Raw genomic sequence first — 20,822 nt, forward strand, 5'->3', positions numbered from 1 at the left:
TTATCCATAAAGAAACTGATCACTGGTGTTAATGAGGTGGATTAGTGATTTTTTATATGTCTTGGTGTTGTCAAGAAAAGTGTTTTCAATTGGTTAAGCATTTTATTTGGTTCAACTTAATTTGCATTGCGTCTTTTTTCTTAAGTTGATAAAAGGTTTCCGTATAAACTTCCAATATAAATTTGTTAAATTACATTTATGTTGTTTGACTGACTGTTTAGTTGGACCCTGGTGTATCAATGCAATCAAGCCGAATATACTGTAATGGTGTCTGTTATAAATGATCTGGATATAAATATATTGTGATAACATACCATACAGTGGCCAATACGGTCTTATGCCATAGCTTCAAGTTCAAACCAAATGTTTGCAAAAGCCCAAGCTTCACATTTATTCAACTTTTCTGAGCAGAGTCGCATTTTAATTAGTATAGTAAAACATATAATGCTTCATCCAACACAAAACAGAGCACAAACGGTACAGTTGAATTCATCACAGCTTTTTGATAGCTCTGTGCCTAACGATTAAATTTCAGGATTTAGCAAATGTCATCAGCGTTAAATTCTGGCCGAAAGGGAAATTCTACTCGATTTTCATATAACATACAAAGTGCCAATTTTTAAGTCTGATCATTGATCACAATAATTCTAAACTACTAATCTAATGGTGCTACGTTTCTGTAATTATTTTCAGGCAATAATTTTGTTTTACTAAAGCATTTCTGTGTATGTTCACTACTTTTTAATGTTCTGCTTATATGTTTAAGCGTCGAATCATGCAATAAGCTACTTCTCTGTTTCGTATTTTGTGTTTTTATCACATGTGTTTAATATAACTACACCGTGCTCAAACTTCAATATTATTTTCCACACATGCCCAACTTACATTAAAACTCAGTAGCAGTTGCTACGATTCATGCCATTGCACCACAAGAACTGTGGTTCCAGATACTTGCTTACTTCTGTATTTGCATTGCATTTGTTTGTTGTAATTTTGATATGACAACAATTTCCTGAGGGGAAATTTGTTGATGATTAAGTATTGTCTTTATCAAAGTTATCTATAAACTGTGAACCTTTTCTTGCCTTGTGAATTAATTTTCTTTCAAATATAGTTCTATTTTTTATATTAAGAAGTAATTTGATACAGTAGTGATCCTAGAACGGTTCTAAAAAAGGGCATAACATTTGTCCAAATTGACATGCCAGGTGGTGCACCACAGACCTGGTCCATTATTTATATTTTGCTGAAAAAATGCCACTTTTACTTGTTTGCTTTTACTTGACAGAAACAGGAAAATCAGAACATTTTACATTAAAGTTAAAAATAATCCGAAGAAAATTTACTATTAATGTACAACCAATACAATAAGACATAAACCTATGAAACCACACATGGAGTAAAATCACAAGCGATTCTCTCAGAATCATCAATAGGATACCAATTTTCGAAATCTAACTTTTTTCTTCGTCTCTTAAGTTTATTCTACTGTACTGTCCAGGAATTAAACATTCAATCATGTTCATATCTGTTATGTTACACAGATATACAATTTGATAATAATCGCTGAATTAAAGTATGTTACCGTACTGGAAACAGATTTTAATTTTTGTACTCGAAGTAGGAAAATGTCTTCACTTCTGTACTACAGCGTTTTTTGAAATCAGCAAAAGTTGATTTGGGACACAATATTTCTCTTCCTAATCTTTGGTATGATCAGTATTACACAACCCAACAAATTAATCGCTGCTAAATAGATATCCAATCATTAGCTTTAATCTGAACTCTTTCATCTGCATCTAGTTCTAGGTTAACTTGGCAAACAGAAAATATGCTTACTCAACGTCACGCATACCAGTCGTGTATATTGTAGCTGATTCTTTAATGTGAAAATTTCTGTTTTTTGTTTAAAAAACTCTAATTGCCAGAGAATATAGTCATGCCTTTATCAAGATTACTTAAACCGTGATTTTTTTTTTTACTTTTGTAATAAAATATTACCCACATTCATAAATGCTTTTAAAATCTGAATAAATTGAAATGTAATAACTAATAAGTAACACAAATAAACACTGAAATGGCAACAAGCATGATCCTACCTCAACCTCTGCATGACAATCAGAAGTCAGATGATGGAATTCCAACAAAAAAATTAATACATTCAGATATTATTTAGTTAAGTATGAAAATGTACCAGAACTTATTGTGTTGATGTAAGTATTCAGGCAATTTTGAACTTATTCCAGTCATATTATTCTGGATATAAAAATGAGCCTCCACTGACAAGCTAAGCGGCATAAAGTATAGTAGTGTTAGTTGTCATGTGAAGAAGTGTGGCCGCCGCTCGTTCCTGTGATGGAGCCGTAAGTTTCACTCCCTGAAGTACTTCTCACAGATTTTCTCATTTCATCCAGATGTAAGCGCCGATTTTCATTTTTAACAAAAATAAATAAAACAGGGACAGAGAAGGCAAAACAGCCAAGCAGTATGTAATTTGCAAACGTCGGATCTGAAACAATTGGTCATATTGTTGAGTGCAGACATATTTCTGAATTTACAAGTTATCACAATGTGCTCCTAATGAATTTATCGAAACAAAGAGACAGTCACTCTTATATAAACAGAACAGAACTTTTCATTGATAAATCAAAACAACTAACTTATATGCGCAGTACCTGTGGCGTAACCTAGTGCCAAGAGTAAGAAGAATGATGAAATGTTGAAAAGCCAAACTAAAATGGAAGTGGATATGCTTTCACTGACTGGGTAGGCTCTGTCAGCTGCCATTTCCATACCCAAAGGAATGGCTGCATTTACTGCAATTCCCAGGATAATATTGGTTGCCCAAATTTCGCCTGCAATGCTGAGAGGTGTTAGTTTTGAGTTAAAAATTTCAATCGTTGTCAAAATTTAACCTATTATACCTTTCTGCGGTAAAAATGGAGTGAACTTTAGCCATTTATTTGTGATAATGATTAAATAGAGAAACATGATGAGCGCAAGTGAAAAAAGTATGCTGAGCATTATCTTCATCTTTCCTTTCAAGCGATCTGTTATCCTGAAATTTGACATTTTATATTATAGTTTTAAAAAGTTGTCAATGATGAAAAGCTGTTTTACTTACCAGCCAACAACCATTCCAACACCACAACCTACTAAAGTCATGATGAATCCAATTTCACCAGCTTCATCCTGTAAATTGTAGTTTTTGTGTAGGATAGATTATTCTTGTTACAAAATGCTGATTTTAAATACAAATTTTTCAAATTAAAAGTTTTGTAAATAAACTTCTGTACTAAACGATTAGAATTGCTTAAATACTTTCAACTTTTCTTTTATTATTCATACAAAAATAGAATCAAGTTGATAAAGGACATCTGTACCTGAGATACATTAAGAGGTTGAACTATAAGTGGCATGACACCAGTCCATGCCCCCCAGGTACCAAGAGTTAAGGCCAGGACCAAAGCTATAAAATTATACTGGCGATTTTTGCTGACATTTTTCAAACCTGCCTAAAAAAGGTAATTTTGCTATTAAACTTTCATGTGTTTCTGTACATAATTTATTTCTTGATAAAACTGTTGCACTACTATGTATACTCACTTTAAAATCCATCCGCTCCACAGATGCAGACAGGCTGGGTGGAAGTGGAGGATGTCGTGGAAAATATGCGAAAATGGCCAGAAAAATAACCACAGCGATTCCAAATTCAACATAAAGAACATTTTGGATGTCTCTTCTGTCAAGCATCAACAATTATTTATGTTAAATCCTGATTACAGGGTAAAACTGAATACGCACTTTTAAAAATTTAAAATTGTTCAACATTTTTAAATTTCAGATTTAAAATTTGATGTAACCTTATTTGAATAACTTCGTAACAAGTGTCATTCTTGGTCAAATTTTGAAGAACATGCTGGAAGCATGATGCATTAACGACATCCTTTGAAGGAGATTTAACCAAATCGCCAATAATATATGCCGTGCCAGTTCCTATAGCAAGACAATGAAAAACTGTAACAATATTTGTAATAAGTCTATCAACGATAAACTTCCATTAATATTTACTAACCCATATAATTTAATAGTGTTGATATACTTGTCGCCGTAATCCTTTCATTTGGTGGAAACCATGTACTAGATAAAAGTGGTGGTGCGGCCATTACGACACATCCACCAATTCCATTTAAAAAATGAGCAAAATGAATAAAACTGCAAACACAAGATTTTCTATTTACAACGTTTCATTGTTTTATCGTTGGCTTTGAAACTAAAGATATATCTAGACTTTATTAACTTACTATTTTATGATATTAACATGCAAGGGAAAACATCGAATTCCTGCTCCGATTGCTACAAACAATGCTGTTGAAACACACGCAACCCTAAGTCCTTTTTGATCCAAGATCCACATATAAATTGGCATTGATACAATAAAAGCAATGGGTCCCCAGTTCGTTAGTAACTCAATGTCAACTGAATAGAAAACAACAAAATGTTGGACACTAAAATTTGGCAGAATAGTCTGTTGTACATAACATAGTTTTGATAATTGATTTGTCGTCTCGGTAGCCGAGTGGTTAGAGCGCTGAGCTTGCAATAATGCAGCCCATGTTCTGATGTTTGATACCTTGTAGTGCTACCGTAAGATTGCCCATGGCAAAGCATTAATGACGCTTGCTCCTGTTCATTGGTTTTAATGAATAGTTTCTAATTCATGCAATCCAATAAAATAAATTAGAAAATACAAATAAAAAACAGCATCAGTTGGAATTTAAACAACGACTAACTTGGTAATCGAGGCTCGAGTGATGAGGAATCATTGCTAACTTTAATTTGTGCAAAGAATTTCCTCAGTCCAAGGATAAAGATTATGATACCATACCATCACTAATATTAATTAATAGGGTTTTCAGCGAATGTAACACAAAATGCCTTTAGTACTGGTAGATCGTTAATAGTTGCAAATAGTAAAAAATATCTTACAAGGTGTAAAACCATAAGCTACTTTTGCAGAGTCGGCTATAGGAGACCAAGTGTTCCAAATACATCCTTGCAACCAACCCATGAAAGAAAATATAAGACAAATGTACCAGCGATACCAATAAGTTTGACAACGAACATAGACAGTAGATGGAGCAATTTCTTCGCTTTCGTCGTCAGAGTATTTTGGAAAGTAAGTCAAATCATCATCTTGTGTTTTGAACTTTAAACAGGAAGCAACATAAACATGTTTGTTAGTTAATAAACGCAATATTTAATCTCAAATAACATGTAACAAACTTACATTTTTTGCTGATATTGGAACACTATGAAGTGAAGGCTGGGATTCATATGATTTGTTCGAAATCAATGCTGTCTTTTCCTCCATTTTATTTTATTCTGATTTCATTGCAGGACATTTCCACGTCAAAGCAATTTGTGTTTAAAGACTCATTCAAAGGTGCTTTGAAAAACTTTCCTACAACACAACTGCCACCAGCACTTGTTTAAAACTTTTGTAATTTATATTGAGCAAGACAGAAATAGCATGAACAAAATAAGCACATATCATGATAATAAAAGTCGAAGACAATGAAACTGATAAGCAATTTAAATTTTTTTTTACATTTATTACTTGTTGTTTATCATATGCCACAATTATGCACCTATCATTTATCACACCTATACACCAATATCAACTAATTGACATGAACTATAATATACACAAAATGATGGTTACCGGTGATAACACAGAGCATCATACTAGTGACTATTTCCTGTTGTCAAGCCTTGAAATTAGGTTGTATAATTTCCTACATTTCAGGTAGTATGTCATAACGTTGTCAGACTAACACCATTCAAAACCAAACATCAAGCACAAAACTTAAACAGTACCATAACGTTGGATTTTCAGTGAACATCATGAAATACAAAAAAATATTGTCCTGGTATTATGATGTAATTAAAACTTATCCATAAAGGAAGTGATCACTGGTGTTAATGAAGTTTTATTTGCCTTGGTGTCGTCAAGAAAAGTGTTTTTAATTGGTTAAGCATTTTATTTGGTTCAACTTTATTTGCATTGTGTCTTTTTTTCTTAGAGTTGCCCTATGCTTTCTATATAAACTTCCACTATAAATTTGTTAAATTTACATTTATGCTTTTTGACCGACTGTTTAGTTGGACCCTGGTGTACGAATGCAATCAAGCCGAATATAATGGTGTCAGTTATGAATGATCTGGATATAAATATATTGTGATAACATACGATGCAGTTGCCAATATGGTCTTCTGCCATAGCTTCAAGTTCAAACCAAATGTTTGCAAAAGCCCAAGCTTCACATTTATTCAACTTTGCTGAGCAGAGTCGCATTTTAATCAGTATAGTAAAACATATAATGCTTCATCCAACAAAAATCATAGCACAAACGGTACAGTTGAATTCATCACAGCTTTTTGATAGTTCTGTGCCGAATGGTTTAATTTCAAGATTTAGCAAATGGCGCATAAAAAACACAGGGCACCCTCAAAGTCTTAACATAATTTATAGCAATCTACGTTTCAAATTTTCTTAAGACTTAGAGAACGCCCTCTATATAGCAAGTACTAGGCAAATAACTATAACACTGGACACTTTTCAAGATGAAAGAAGGCACATCACAGCAATAACGCTTTTGATTGCAAGAAAGGAATAATTTTAAATTGTGAAAACTGCATAAACTGTGAAATAATTTAACGCTAATCGGACATTGCAATCATTAAAAAAACAGTTATCAGTTAATAAACAACTGAAGGGCAGAGCTGAAGTCAGAAACAAAAAGGACAATAATATAATTAGCAATATTTAAAGTTTACGGAATGGAAATCTATAGAAAAAACACCCTATGAGCCGTATCAATCAAAGCATATTTGGCATTAGGATTAACAACTGGGACTACCAAGAAAAAGTGGAAAACACAAACTTAAGAAATTAACATTTCCACATTAAAGATTTTTATGTATTATTTATATTATTTTTATTTATATTATTTTTGTTTTTTTTTATATTTAACCATCATCTTACAAAACGAAAAAATTGCACTGTAAAAGTTAAAGCAAAAGATTAGTAACCATTGAACAAGAATTGAACAATATAATAAAATGCCAGAAAAAAAGAAACTAAATCGTCATGAAAAAATATGCATTTCCTTCATAGAAGTATAGAAGGATGACAATAAACTGAAACATAGATGTATATACCAAACAAATTCTCATGTGATAGGATCTTGTACCCTTCAAATGTTCAAATACGGTATTTACAATAAATTAAGTTTTTCATTTTTAAAAAAGATTCCAACAAATAGAGTATCAGAATGAAAAGAGTTTCAAATTCCTTATGTTTGATTTAGTAATTAGTTATGCATGTGCTGCTTCATCTTTTAAAGAGCAACTGCTGTCAAATGATCCATAAGGTGACGATAAAGTGGATGGTGAGATTGACTTCCTCTGCACATCAAGTTCTAAACGGCGATTTTCTTCTTTGGTGAACAATATCAGCAATGGAAGACCGATAGCATATGATCCAAGCATGATATAATTTGCAAAAGTGGGGTCTGCAATAAAAGATTATTGCAAAAAAAATATAAAATTTTCTTATTTGAAAGACACTGAAAATAGACGTTTGCCTGGTCCTCTTAAAGAGGTTGAGCTATTCAAAATAGACGACGCTTCACATACCATACATATGAACCTAACAGTAAAATTACAACTGCAATCACCAGGAGAAAAATTTAATCCGAGAAGAAAGAAAAATGAAGAGATGTTAAGCAACCAAACCAGGATGGAAGTTGACGTTCCTTCCCCAACAGGATAAGCAGCATCTGCAGCCATCTCCATTGCTATTGGAACACTTGCATTCGACAGAATCCCAAGGATAATACAAGCCGCCCAGATTACACCTAAAATAAGACAAGATGGAAAACAAAACTGAAAATGCCTTTGTTCCGATAGATACTTCCAGAGTGAGATGATACAGACTTGATCGCTTTATGCATCACATATTTTATCTCATAAGCATGTACGTCAACAAAGACTACTTCACAGATCCTGAAAATAAGCTGTAAATACCACTTTGGGGCAGAAATGGAACAAAGTGGAGCCATTGATTGTTAACTATGACAAAATAAATGAACATTATTAGGGTCAGAGCAAAAAGAACCACAAGCGTTCGCTTCATTTTTCCTTTTAGTCGATCGGTGATCCTAAATGATGGTAATAAATGTATATAAATCAAAATGCAATCATACTATGCAAATTTCTTAAGAAAACCATATCTTAAGTGTGAGATTACAATCTACATTTGCCTACATCTCCTTGCTACATACCATCCAACAAACATGCCAACCACACAGCCAGACAGTGACATAAAGAATCCAATATTTCCAGCTTCTTTCTGCAAAATAAAACCAAAACTCAAAAAGCATTAGCTTTGTTTACTCAATGCATATTTGTTTAAATATTTCAGGGCATGCAACCTGAATGTAAGTGATATCAAAGCAACACAACAGCCACCAACTTGCGACAATATAGTTCATGAAAGTACCTGAGTCACATGAAGCGGATCCAAAATGAGAGTCATGACACCCGTCCATCCACCCCAGAAACCCTGGGTCAGTCCAGCAACAAGTGCCACAACCAAGTACCGCTTGTTACGGATGACTATTTTTAAACCAGCCTGACAATAAACCAATATGTTAGTCTCTATATATGATAAATTTGTGAACATTTTAACTGGGCATTTTTGAGCGGCTTCATACATAAATTTAGTAACATTGTAAAAACAAGTTATTGCGAATTTTTTTTACCTTTAAATCCATTCTTTCACAAGAAGCAGACAAGCTTGGCGGCAAAGGGGGACGTTTTGGAAAATATATGAGCATAGCAAGGAAAACGAATACAGCAATACCACATTCCACATACAAGACATTCATAATTTCCTTTCTGGTATTTAATAAGAATCGATAGTGCTTATTAGTAAGGTTACTATCATTTTAATAGATTAATTGTAACTTAGTAACGTAAAAAAGGCATGTTATTGTTATAGAATTCTCATTATCAGTCCTTTGATAAAAAGAAAGTGTGTGATTTCAAACCTAATTTCTCTGACTTCAGCACAAGAGTCATTGTGCTTTAAAGATTTGGTATCGAAGCAAGACAGATTTGAAGATCTATTGGATGGTGCTTTAACATATTCTGCAACTATATATCCGCCACCAGTTCCTGAATGGTGACAAGCATATCAGTCTTTGAAACAATAACAGACCAAAAAACTTTATGCAGTTAGTATTGGTCTAGCTGGGACATATATCCCAACTCACCTAAATAATTGAATAAAGTTGATAAACCAGTTGCCGTGATTCTTTCATTTGGAGGGAACCAGGTATTTGATAAAAGTGGAGGGGTTGCCATGACAACACAACCGCCCATTCCATTAAAAAATTGGCCCAGATGCATCAGGCTGTAAAAATTCTGCAAGTTTTATTTTCACATTTTTCACACAGTTATTTCTTTCACACAATTAAAAGTTTCAAAAGCTGAATAGAGCCTAAGTGGTTATACATGAAAAGTACACTATTTCAACATGAACGCCATAAGTATTAAAGTGCAAAGCATTGTAGCGTCTTGGCCATATCACTTCATAGTACAGAAGTTCTTACTACTTCATAACTTGTAATTGAAAAGGCAGGCATCGAACAGCTGTTCCAAGTGCAACAAGAAAGGCGGTGGATAAGCAAGAAACTCGAAGACCCTTCTCTTCAAGAAGCCAAGCAAAAAATGGCATTGAAACAATGAATGATATTGGTCCCCAGTTTGTGAGAAGTTCTATATCGCCTTGGATCATAACATTTTGTTAAACTGGTTTTGTTCATAAATATAAAACATATTTAGAACCTTTGTGGATCAAACTTCTAAAAACAAATACTGGTACAGCATATATAAAGACAAAGAAGGTACATTACGATGCATAACAGACCTTTTTCAACAGTGGTTGGCTACGTTAAAATAGAGAGGCATGATTGTCTTATTATCCGTGACAACAATGTAGCACAGAAATATTTTTGTTAATTGCTACATTAAAATGTTGCAAATAGCACAAGAGCAGATGCGTTTATGTAATGTTTCTCATAGTATATATACTCCAACAAAGAACTAACTATTAAGTCTGAAACATATAAGTGTTTGGAAATATTATATGAATGCATTTGCTCTTGTTTTGCTATTTACAGCAATTGTTTGGCATAACAAGTCTATTTTAACTCTCCTCAAGTTATATTGATTTGTTGATTGCAAAATGTTTGATGATTAGATTGTTCTTTTAATTTGGTGAGCACCACACAGCTTCTTGCATCCGCAGCAATTAAAACTAGTAATATACTTAAGTAAATTATTTGCTTAACTTTTAATAGCACTTTAAACTCCACCTACAATTGCGCCAAACTTTACATAAGTTTTAAAACACACCTTCAGCTCAAAGAGAGATGACCTAAAAAGATGTGTACATATACTGTATAACTAGTTCATTAAAATAATTATTTTTAGAGAAACTTCAAGAAACCCTATGCTACACACCAAGTTAAAACATTTAGGAATTAGTGGTGAAACATTTTGAATTAATTAAAATTAAGAACTTTACAGCACTCCTTTGTCTCAGATAGGTTAGAGAACATTGTGAGTGACTGTTGTGAATGGACGAATGGTCTATTGTGGATGCTATTTATGACAAATATTATATAGGTAATAGTCTGCCTACATGTCTATTGTAAAATATGTACCGCTTATGCAATAGCACAACTGCAAAATAATGTTATTCAGATGGCTGGACTGTGTTTAAATTTCTTTTATAATAATCACAAAATACATAAACTCTTACCAGAAGTGAACCCATACACTGCCTTTGCTGAAGTATCGATTGGAGACCAAGTGTTCCATATGGCACCTTGCAAGAATCCCAATAATGAAAAGATAAGGCATATGTACCATCGATACCAGTATGTTTGACATTTCACATATACTGAAGACAAATGTTGGTTTTTATTTTCATCGATGCTGCCATACGACGGTGGTGGGGATGTAGTTTCTTCAGAATTTGCAATGTTGTGGTTTATAGGCAAAACATTATCCTGCAAAACAGTTATATTGCTCATCAGAAATTTCTTATAATGAAGCTCATACAAGTGACAGCAAGATTGAGCCAACTTTAAGTATCGTGCACCTTTCTTGATACTGCTGTATCGCCATCACTTTCACAAGGGTTTGGGTCATAATGGAGCAGTGGAGATGATTCCATGATAAGTGCGGTGTCAAAAAATATACACAAACATTTAAAACAGGTCTGTTAATGTAGCAGTCTTACGGCGGTGCCATGTCTGCCGAAAATTTGTTGTTATTATAAACCATTTGGGGATGTGTAGAGTTCCAGTTAGATACTTAAACAAACTGGAATTTTCTATACAGAACAATAAACAGATTGGAAACAATTGCACAGGAAAGTACCAAACTGAAAATATCTAAACAAAAAATAAACAAACTGCATTAATTTATGCAGAAATGTGTCTGACGTTATTTATTCCAAACAAGAAAATAAGAACTTCAAAATATGCCAAAACAGAAAATAAACACATATGAATAAAAAACAGAAAACTATTAAATTAAAAAAGTTCATTAAACAAAATACTAGGCCTGCTGTAAAACATCAGTAAACAAATAACTAAGCCCACGGTACTAAAAATGTAACACAAAAATAAAAGATCGGTTGCACTGTAAAATTCCAGTAGCCTACAAAATGTAAATTATTTTCAAACAGAAACAAAAAAATGGAAACAACTGAACTGGAAACATCCAAAAAAGAAGTTGCAAAGATTTAAACAAAAATTTTTTAGAGTAAACTCCAGAACAAGTTGCAAAGATTTAAACAAGAATTTTTTAAAGTAAACTCCAAACAAAGAATCAAACAAAATCAACAAAAATCGGAACTACGAAATGGCTAACATTAACGGCATGATTGGTTTGTTTTGGGGCCTTGGCTAGTCCAGTAGGCCAAATCAGTGTTTATAAGAGGCACACACACTTGAGGCATATAGAATAGGAAAGGATCCGGGTAAGACGGATCTTGATTCAAGGAACTTAGCGCCTTTCATTATTCCTATTAAAACTTTGCTTTGCAACACAAACCCCCTAACATAATACTTTAACAAGCTGGTGAGTAATAAATCAACCGATTGTTTATGCACGCTTGATTGCGTTGGCCAATCAAAGAGTGTCTTTGCTGAACGGAGACCTACCACTTACCAAACCTGCAAATTAACGCAAATAATATATTTCAAATAGCATCGTAAGTTGGAACATTCCAATCAAAGCTTTATTCAAAAGTATAAAAACATTATTAAAACCAAATGCATCATCAAGCAAACTGGAGAAGTATTTCCCCATTTATTTTGACGCATATCGCCCCTCGAGTTTAGTTTTCACACAAAATTCTTCAGCAAATTTTAACAGCAAACAAACATAAATAAATAAATAAATAAATAAATAAATAATACACGAAGTTAAATAGAATCGAAGTCGGTTTAAAAAGTGTTTTGGGCTTTGCAGTATTGATTGTTTGTTCCAACTTTTTTATACTCGTGTGACATAGCAAACTTGCGTTCATTGTCCCTCAAGACCCATTCTTTGGTGAAATCAAAACGGATTTCAGGACACAAAAACCAGCTTTTTATAAATGACCCGTCAGCTTTGTTAATTGCCTGCAATACCCTAAATCGATCTTGAAGAGCGACTTGACATATTAACAGTTAGATGATGTTGTCGTAGTAACGACGTGCTGCAACAATGGTGTATCGTCATCAACGGTAGCTACTTCCTGATAAAGGCAGGAAATTGCATGCTTAGTTGTGTTATATGCAGTACTAGAAAACCGTTACATTGTTTTATCCCATTATGTTAGCTGGCGGTAACAACATGATTTGATATCGTAATTTGTCCATTATTTTCTTAGAAATCAGGAATGTCTTTGCTAACTGTCATAATACTCGAGTGGTAGTCTAAAGTTTAGATTATAAGCGTGCCGCAGTTCATAGTTTGAGGTTATTCCTTGATAGTGTGAAAAAATGAAACAACTATCTTAATAACCTTGTTTAATCTTAAGTGGCTTTTCAATCTAAAATAGTGGTAAAATATGATATGAAAATTATTGGAAAAGTAATAGCTTACATTTATTTCCGGTAAAAAACGACTAGGCTTATAGCCATACGTAATATAGTGTAAGATTATTATTATATTAGGTAAAGGTGATGGCTGGACATCAGCTGGAGGAAGCTGACATTACCAAAGAAGCGATGAAAGAATATGAAGACTTGATCGTGCACACTCACTTACCAGTAAGAAAGAATACAAAAGGCGAAAAAGGTAGGCTGAATCTGCGCTATGTACAGTATACAAATTATTTACTAAACTTTCATTAAAATTGAAAGAACAATTATGCCGCAAATAAAACAAGCCGTTTGTAATACTGCAGTAAAAGGTCATAAAGGCCTAACTGGATGGAAATAAATGATATTTTCTACTATCAGATGAAAACTTTGCGTGGGGAGTTCATAACGGGAATTTACTGATAACTAACCCACCAACAGCTAGGAGGGGAAGCCGCCTTGACACCACCATCACTGAACACTGGATGCTTTTTCCCGATGAGATTGAAAGTAGCATTAGAGAAAAGCTGTTTGCACGTAAGATACTGTTCGCAGAAGAGAAAGCTTACCTTACTTACGCATACGTAAAAATATGAGAATATTTGTGTTGTAAATACCATATTTTGTAACTGTATGGGCTCATCAACTACCTGCCACCACAGAATAAAAATAAAACTCCTGGCCATTAACTTGTGTTATGTTTTTATTTTAATTTTAAAGTGACTGACCAAGAAAAGTTATTCGGTGTGAAGTATTCTCTGCACAGTTTCACTGATCTCTGCATCACATTGGAATATCGAAATCCGGAAGCGTACGAGAAGACACAGGCGCTTTACAGCAGTGGTCAGCTTAAAGATTCTGTTGTGGCAGGCCTGAAAAACGCTGGCTATGATTGTGACGTTGATGTGACGTACTTTGATTCAGTGATAAAAAGTGATGTAAAAGACTGAATACCTGGTGACTTACTACAGTAGATCTATATAAAGCAAAGATTATTCCGCTGAAGAACTTATAAAAGGCTACAAGCAAATTCCATTGAGACTACAAGTAGAATATTGCGACACCTTTGAAACCTAAGCCATCTTACAAATCAACCACATAATGACATGGTAGAGCAATTTATGGATTGCAAAACTTGCTTTAGAAAAATTTATCAAAAATCTCGGAGAAACTTGAACGTTGTACTATATACACACAATTAAGTAAACCTAATGCTTGAATGAGATTTACTTTATACGTAGAGAGCATTTGCTAACTTCAAAAGTTGCAACTATTGCAATATTTTAGGGTGATTGAAAGTAACGAACGCATTAACATCGATTAATTTAGCACCTTTATGGAACTTGTAAGTTTGAAACCATTTTTGCACTTTGCGTTTACGTTTCTTAGAGCTGGCTGTTTAATTGATTCTCGATTCTGTTAGACTTATAGTAGTCCGTAGTATCGTAGTATTCGTCCGTACTGTTGTAGTCCTTTTTCATAAAACAGCTACCGGTTTGAGCATTACAGGATGTGTATATTATACATGTAATTTTAATTTTTTGTTTGATGGTTTTAACTAAGACAGGCCAAAGGGATGAGTGGCATCACTAAAGTTTGAGCGTGATTTTATAAGACTATAAAACGTGCATAAGAAACAATACTGTTGTGCATGTCGGAAAATGCCTGTTGTCTTTGTTGAGATAGATTACATTAATCCATACACAGTATTGTTGATGCACAGCATTGTTGAAAATAAAAACAATTGCCATCAACTATGTATATATTTAATTTTTTTAACTGGAAAACAAATTGCCATAATATGTCCCATATAGATCGATTTCACGCATGCCGTCATTCATAATTAAAAGAATTTGTGAGTGTTTTCTATTTTCAGGGAATGATATCCGACGGTTCGATCGATTTAAATCAAATCAAGATTTGTTTTTATGCTCGCATTGAAAGAAAATAATCGCGCGGCATGAACAAAGCGCCCGACACACGAGCCAAAGCGGGAAATGGAACAGGGAACACGATTTAAGTGATAAAATCGCTCAAACAAATAAATTCATGAATAAAGCATATGTAGATGGAGGCATTGTTTGTGTCCGGAAGGGATTTTATGGGATATTTTAAAGTAAATCTTCCGCGTTTTTGCTGTCTTATTTATACTCAAAATGTGTCACTATTTATACCATGGGTTTCATGGCGAAATTGTTGTTGACATATCTTCCACGTGAATATATAAGAATGTGTAATAAGTATAAGACCATGTGTTCGAAACAATATATTGCATATGTTAAATAGACAAATACTGAAGTTTGTACACGTATTGATACAATAGGCATTTTGCTGGATTTAATAGGTGAGATATACAGGATGATTAAAAATACAAAACGACATACAATATAAAAAATCCAGACAAACATGTTTTTATGAGTAAACCGTTAAAGAACAATGTCAATCATGATTTCAATGACAGAGTGATTGAATGACTAAAATGCGTTTCTATATAGCTATGCAAATTAATGGATTATAAGAAATAGATATAAGTTTGAATTTAAATAAAACCACCGTGTGTCCATTTTGAGCTGATATATCAGTGTACCGTATTGTACCCGGCTAAGCGCGTTAAAGCATTAATCTGATCGCATCTGGATATTAATGTATGCAGGAGTAGTCACCAGAAAAATTTTCAAACTGAACCTGAGTTAAAAAATTCCAATCAATATCTGAGATATTAATCGATATTATATAAGCAACAGCAAGACACCTTTTAAAAAAAATAGCCAAAAGTTTTCTTATCATCTATTCATCAGTTTGGATTGATATTACAAGAACGTGATAATTTTTACTGTTTAATATCTTTGACAGTATACCTTTCCCCTTCCCACTACATTTCTTGAGCTTTTCTAAAAACTAATTCCACAAATATTTGAGGCAAAATTATTGATTTCATGAAAGCAGGCACCAAAAGTCATTGTTATGGGCTTCCTTTCTGTGAAATTTAGTGTCGTAAATTTTTGTTTTTATGCTGTTTGCTTATTTTAACCTCGTGTTAGCAGTGACAGGAGAACACGGTTTTAAACAGTAATTAAAATTTTATGCTGCTCTTTTAGTAAAAACACCTGAGAAATATCTTGAAAAAAATTGAATAATTGAACGTGCTTTTAATATTTAATGTTTGCAAAAGCGCCTAAATTATGTTAAAAGTAAAGCAAAGTTTACGTTTAATGGCGCCGAAAGAGTTTCTATAATCCGCCACAGATATCCCCAAAAATACAGAGTCCCTCGTATATGACAAATATTTGGATTTTAAAGGCATCAATTTTAAGGTATAACAACAAAAGGTGAAATGTTTTCTAAACGTCTGGCTTAAAAAATTAAGAAGTTCCGACTAAGCTATTTACGCAACGCTTGATGCTTTTGTAATCAAAACGTCAATAATTTAGAAATATTCAACTAATGGTAAACATAGAGATTTATCAACTTCATCTCTGGAACACTTTATTGCCCTGTACCAGGTGTTTTGAGAAAAAGAGATTGCAGTGAAACAACCATCTTGAAATTATTGGAATGCTATTATAAAGTGATCTTCTATCAATACTCACAGCTTCTCAAGGGAGTTGATTTTTATTAAAAGTTTTCATACGACAGCTATCGCATGGAAATGCAAATCTGTGACGTAAAAAAGTTCTTTTCTCTGCTAGGCTTCTGTGATGACGTCAAGCAATAAGCCTACGTGAAATAACTCACACGTCAGATTTTTCGCTCCGTCAAAAAGAGTAAATTTATAAAATGAAACGTGATTCGAGGAGACACATATCAGAGATAAAAGGTATTAGCTCATCAGCGAAACCGACAGATCTTTATTTGGTAAACAGGAGAAAAAGCCGGAAAGGAAAAGGGGAATTAATTTTCAAAATTAACAGCAGTGAAATGTCTCACAAGTGCTTAAACACAGTTTCGAAACCTTGCTCGCAACGCTTGTACAGCTGGTCAATACCTGCTGCTTGTCACGTGTTAAGCCGCACGGGGGTTGGGTATAACTCAATGACCCCTCACGACATGTTATCTAGAGCCACTTGATGGTTAACGAAAAACAAAGCATTTTTCCGGAGAAAAAATGGCTGTTATACTGCCAACGTGAAGTTGTCATATTTAGTCATCATATAGTGTTCTCCATGATTATCTTTAGTCACTCGATCGTACATTATGTAGCCACAAAGAGTTGCTGAACTTTAAATGAATTAAGAAATTACATACACCAAAAATTTCCAAATATAATTAGGATTGCTTCCTCTTGTCACTAGTTGAGAATATAGTCCAGAAGCGCTTAGGCTATGCCCGGGAAAAAAGACTGCGCGTTGAGGCCGCCGAAATCCCGGTCTACGCTCCCTGGAATTAAATTAACACGGAGCAGCGTGTTTGCTTCCGCCAGAAAAGAGAAAAGAAAATCTTCCTATAAAAGATCAAGCGGGTCACGAAGTCAGTGTCACAACACGACCGACAACCTTCCTGTCATGTTGAAGCTGAAGAGAACAGGAAATTTTGTAGATAATGTTGTTAGATCAGAATAAAATATCGTTTAAAAGACTTGCTCCTGTGTCTTAAAGCAGCTTTATTTTCATGGCGCTTGTACTGACGTAAATTTTAAAGTTCAAACATTCATTTGACAAACGTGTTAATACCTGAGAAGTTATATAAAAGCTGGAGAAATTTTTATAATATTCAATTCAAGAAGTTGCTTGTGAGTTAATTGAATTCAATCTAGTCCTGAAACGAGGGCAAGAAAACTATGATAACCAAAAATTGGTAAACGCTAAACATAACCTGCCTTCTTCATTTTATTTAAGATTTAAAATTCCTCAAGCTACTTCATCTTTTATCAGCGTAGAAATAGATTGCCCACAACACTGTTATAAAGTGATATAGTTTAAAATGAACGGCCTAACAGTTTTGTTGTTAAGTTGTACGCTCTCTTGTACCCTAAGTCTTCCGTTGAAGGACAAAGGAAACGACAACGACAACGACGTTGCGTTTTTGCTAGATTTGCTCAAAGGAGGTTTTCTGGACAACGCCAACTTAAACGATCAAATAGAAGACTCTTGGCCGGCTAAGGTAGATGAAGAAGCAAATAGTCAGAAAAACGATGCTGGCAAATTTCAAAATCTCGGATACGGACAAATCGGGAGCTACGGGTACCGCCCGGGAAGCAAGAATATTGACCAGCAATGGCGAAACGACGAGAAAACGGAAGAGGAATACGCGGCAATGGATGGCGAAGATCACCAACTTTCAGACAACGACATTGCTGCTCTTCACAACTTCTACAAAGCAGTAGTTGGCGAAGATGCGGTTCAAAAACCTGTTCCGCGGCAGCACTGGAGCTACGGCATGCGGCCAGGTGGAAAACGGAGCATTCCTGATTTTGACGGACACGCCATAAGCAAGCGGCAACACTGGAGCAAGGGTTATTCACCTGGAGGAAAACGAAGCTTTGGGAACACGGAGAGGGTTAAAAGATCAGGTGGAATGAAGGAGGAAGTCTATCCTGTGGAACAGCCGAAGCCGAATAATAAATAAAATAAAACTGTGGCTTGACGGGGTTTCTACTCTATCTTAACGCGCCATTGTGAACATGACCGTGTATTAAAACCTATTTAAGCACCTTCGTCGTCTCTAAGTTTTGTTTTGTAGTTACCGAAGATAAACGAATAAATTATTGCATAAATTTACGAGTTTTCTCGGCTGTAAAGTTTGAAAAACTTGAGGCCACCATTGTTAGGTTGATAACTGCTTTAGGAAAATATAGGGCAACGGTTATGATGGAACAACCCTACCATTATAATCAACAAAAAGAACACTTTTCGCTAAAAGTACAACCAAAGAAAGACCTTTGCAGTGTACATGAATCATTCTTAGTGAAAGGGTGTTTAATCTAATTCGGTTACATAAATATATAATTAGTGCATTAAAATAATATTATATTACACCAAACACCGATTTCGTTCACTGAGATTTCTCAAGTTAGAAGGAATTTAATCTTGTTATGTATTTAGTTCAAAATTTTCTTTTCTATGAACAACGCATTAACAATAAATAAAAAAGGACGTCGGAGTAACACGTATAAAAAAGTCTATATTGAAGAGGACACTTATTCACTAGTTTTAGAAGAAATAAAATATGCAAATCCCATGTCTAAGAATATTTATTAACGTTACACATATTATTGTACCAACACCAATTTTCCGGTGCTTCGACGATCCCCTGCTACAAATAAGTTTATCAACATTTGTCGCTACAGTCAACAACATTGGGCAGGCCTAATTGTAGATATTTTCGTCGCCATCGGTAATCTCTTTACGGGCAACCTCGGTAGTCTGTACTTTAGTTTAATGAATATGACATGAATAATAAATGGACCCGTTTGTCTTTATGCGTTGTAACAAAGTTAGGCATGATTATTATCCAATCGTTAGAACAACCGTTTTGGGTGCAATTTCATGAAATTTTAATCCATCTATGTTTAGTAGCGTTACCAGTTTAAAAATGCCATTTGGTAATAATTGGCTTCTATTATGGCCGAATTTAAGACCCACAGAAAAAAAGAAATTTGATACAAAAATTACAAATAAACGCTATAGAAGTTGCTAGTGTTATCGATCGACTTACAAACATTTGTGTCCGTGTTCAGACATTTTTAAAGGTAATTCGGATTGTTGCTGCGTGGATTATCTTTAGGGATACTTTAAAAATCTTTAAGCAAAGCATTTAACACTAGAACGACGGTGGTTGTCATTTTGACACCTTTTGAAAAATAAAGTTGTAGCCTACTAACCCAAAGTCGTTTTACAGTAGAAACGCTTTTTTTGTGACTTTTACTGCTTTAATGAGCTTAATGCAGGGCTGTAACCATTTTTTGTTTCAAGTACAAGAAGTGCCCTAATCTGTGTTGTTTACCTAGAACAGTGGTTCCCAAACTTTATCTACTCGCGTACCATTTTTTTGGTTCATGCAGCGTTCTCGTACCACCTACATTGTAGGTGGTCCGACAAAACTCCAGAATTCAAAAATAAAAAATGATAGGCAAAATGTTTACTAAAGGCTCGTGAATATTAAACAAAAATTAGTCTAACTTTTACCGCCCTCGCTACAGTGCTACAACATAACTAACGTATTACAAAAACTGACTTCAAGGATTTGCTACGTAGTAATTAATGACGTTCTATTTCGTCACAAAGAAACCCTGTTTTACAATCCAATGCGTCAATACCTTAAGGAATTAGTATTCAGTAGGGAATATAGCATGAAATTTCACGCTCTACCTAATTTATTTGAATTAAAATAATGCCGACGACAATAAAAGATCTTTTGTGATCGTTTGGTGTGAACTTGATAAGTTGCTCGCGTACCACCTGGAAGACCTTCGTGTACCACTAGTGGTACGCTTACCATAGTTTGGGAACCACTGACCTGGAACGACGGAAGGTGACATTTTGACACCCTGTTGTACGATGCACAAACAGGTCCCACCAAAGCTATGAATCTCAAATATTTTTGTGATATAACAATCTAAAACTCCTCGTCTGTGATACATGCATCGTTTCATCATGAAAGATCAATTGTCTC

At 34.2% G+C, this 20,822-nt stretch overlaps 4 protein-coding genes across 5 annotated transcripts; 2 read left to right on the forward strand and 2 right to left on the reverse strand.

The window, feature by feature from the left end:
• Positions 1-1,686: 1,686 nt before the first annotated feature.
• On the reverse strand, positions 1,687-5,502 carry LOC143465998 (solute carrier family 49 member 4 homolog). Of its 2 annotated transcripts, XM_076964568.1 has the most exons (11): positions 5,291-5,502; positions 4,990-5,209; positions 4,305-4,479; positions 4,076-4,215; positions 3,864-3,996; positions 3,607-3,742; positions 3,384-3,515; positions 3,125-3,192; positions 2,925-3,058; positions 2,676-2,855; positions 1,687-2,509 (listed from the first exon to the last, which is right to left on the reverse strand). In XM_076964568.1, exons 1-11 carry the CDS (start codon positions 5,372-5,374, stop codon positions 2,313-2,315), a joined length of 1,599 nt encoding a protein of 532 aa, XP_076820683.1. In that variant the 5' UTR covers positions 5,375-5,502; the 3' UTR covers positions 1,687-2,312. The 2 variants fall into 2 exon arrangements, with proteins under 2 accessions (XP_076820683.1, XP_076820684.1); XM_076964569.1 differs by lacking the exon at positions 5,291-5,502 and having other exon boundaries at positions 5,012-5,187.
• Positions 5,503-6,305: 803 nt separating this feature from the next.
• LOC143465455 (solute carrier family 49 member 4 homolog) lies at positions 6,306-11,540 on the reverse strand. Its single transcript, XM_076963772.1, has 11 exons — positions 11,237-11,540; positions 10,895-11,144; positions 9,681-9,855; positions 9,342-9,481; positions 9,117-9,243; positions 8,829-8,964; positions 8,567-8,698; positions 8,349-8,416; positions 8,092-8,225; positions 7,743-7,922; positions 6,306-7,577 (listed from the first exon to the last, which is right to left on the reverse strand). The coding sequence occupies exons 1-11, from the start codon at positions 11,309-11,311 to the stop codon at positions 7,381-7,383; spliced, it is 1,614 nt and encodes a 537-aa protein (XP_076819887.1). The 5' UTR covers positions 11,312-11,540; the 3' UTR covers positions 6,306-7,380.
• Positions 11,541-12,910: 1,370 nt separating this feature from the next.
• Positions 12,911-14,735, forward strand: LOC143466033 (uncharacterized). Its single transcript, XM_076964608.1, has 4 exons — positions 12,911-13,106; positions 13,305-13,428; positions 13,593-13,748; positions 13,932-14,735. Exons 2-4 carry the CDS (start codon positions 13,314-13,316, stop codon positions 14,159-14,161), a joined length of 501 nt encoding a protein of 166 aa, XP_076820723.1. The 5' UTR covers positions 12,911-13,106; positions 13,305-13,313; the 3' UTR covers positions 14,162-14,735.
• Positions 14,736-17,716: 2,981 nt separating this feature from the next.
• Positions 17,717-18,928, forward strand: LOC143465100 (uncharacterized). The gene has a single exon (XM_076963263.1). The coding sequence runs from the start codon at positions 18,132-18,134 to the stop codon at positions 18,774-18,776; it is 645 nt and encodes a 214-aa protein (XP_076819378.1). The 5' UTR covers positions 17,717-18,131; the 3' UTR covers positions 18,777-18,928.
• The last annotated feature ends 1,894 nt before the right edge of the window (positions 18,929-20,822 follow it).

The sequence above is a fragment of the Clavelina lepadiformis genome, chromosome 7 (assembly GCF_947623445.1).
Source record: "Clavelina lepadiformis chromosome 7, kaClaLepa1.1, whole genome shotgun sequence".
NCBI classification, from domain to species: Eukaryota; Metazoa; Chordata; class Ascidiacea; order Aplousobranchia; family Clavelinidae; genus Clavelina; species Clavelina lepadiformis.

Coding starts and splice junctions, on each gene's coding strand:
- LOC143465100 (XM_076963263.1), top strand. CDS start 18,132: ATGAACGGCCTAACAGTTTTGTTGTTAAGTTGTACGCTCTCTTGTACC.
- LOC143465998 (XM_076964568.1), bottom strand. CDS start 5,374: ATGGAGGAAAAGACAGCATTGATTTCGAACAAATCATATGAATCCCAG. Junction 4,480..4,989: donor AGCTTATGGTTTTACACCTT/GTAAGATATTTT, acceptor TTTTCTATTCAG/TTGACATTGAGTTACTAACG. Junction 2,510..2,675: donor GGCACTAGGTTACGCCACAG/GTACTGCGCATA, acceptor CAATTGTTTCAG/ATCCGACGTTTGCAAATTAC.
- LOC143465455 (XM_076963772.1), bottom strand. CDS start 11,311: ATGGAATCATCTCCACTGCTCCATTATGACCCAAACCCTTGTGAAAGT. Junction 8,417..8,566: donor ATCCGCTTCATGTGACTCAG/GTACTTTCATGA, acceptor TTTATTTTGCAG/AAAGAAGCTGGAAATATTGG. Junction 7,578..7,742: donor CGGATTAAATTTTTCTCCTG/GTGATTGCAGTT, acceptor CTTTTATTGCAG/ACCCCACTTTTGCAAATTAT.
- LOC143466033 (XM_076964608.1), top strand. CDS start 13,314: ATGGCTGGACATCAGCTGGAGGAAGCTGACATTACCAAAGAAGCGATG. Junction 13,429..13,592: donor GAATACAAAAGGCGAAAAAG/GTAGGCTGAATC, acceptor TTCTACTATCAG/ATGAAAACTTTGCGTGGGGA. Junction 13,749..13,931: donor TAGAGAAAAGCTGTTTGCAC/GTAAGATACTGT, acceptor TTAATTTTAAAG/TGACTGACCAAGAAAAGTTA.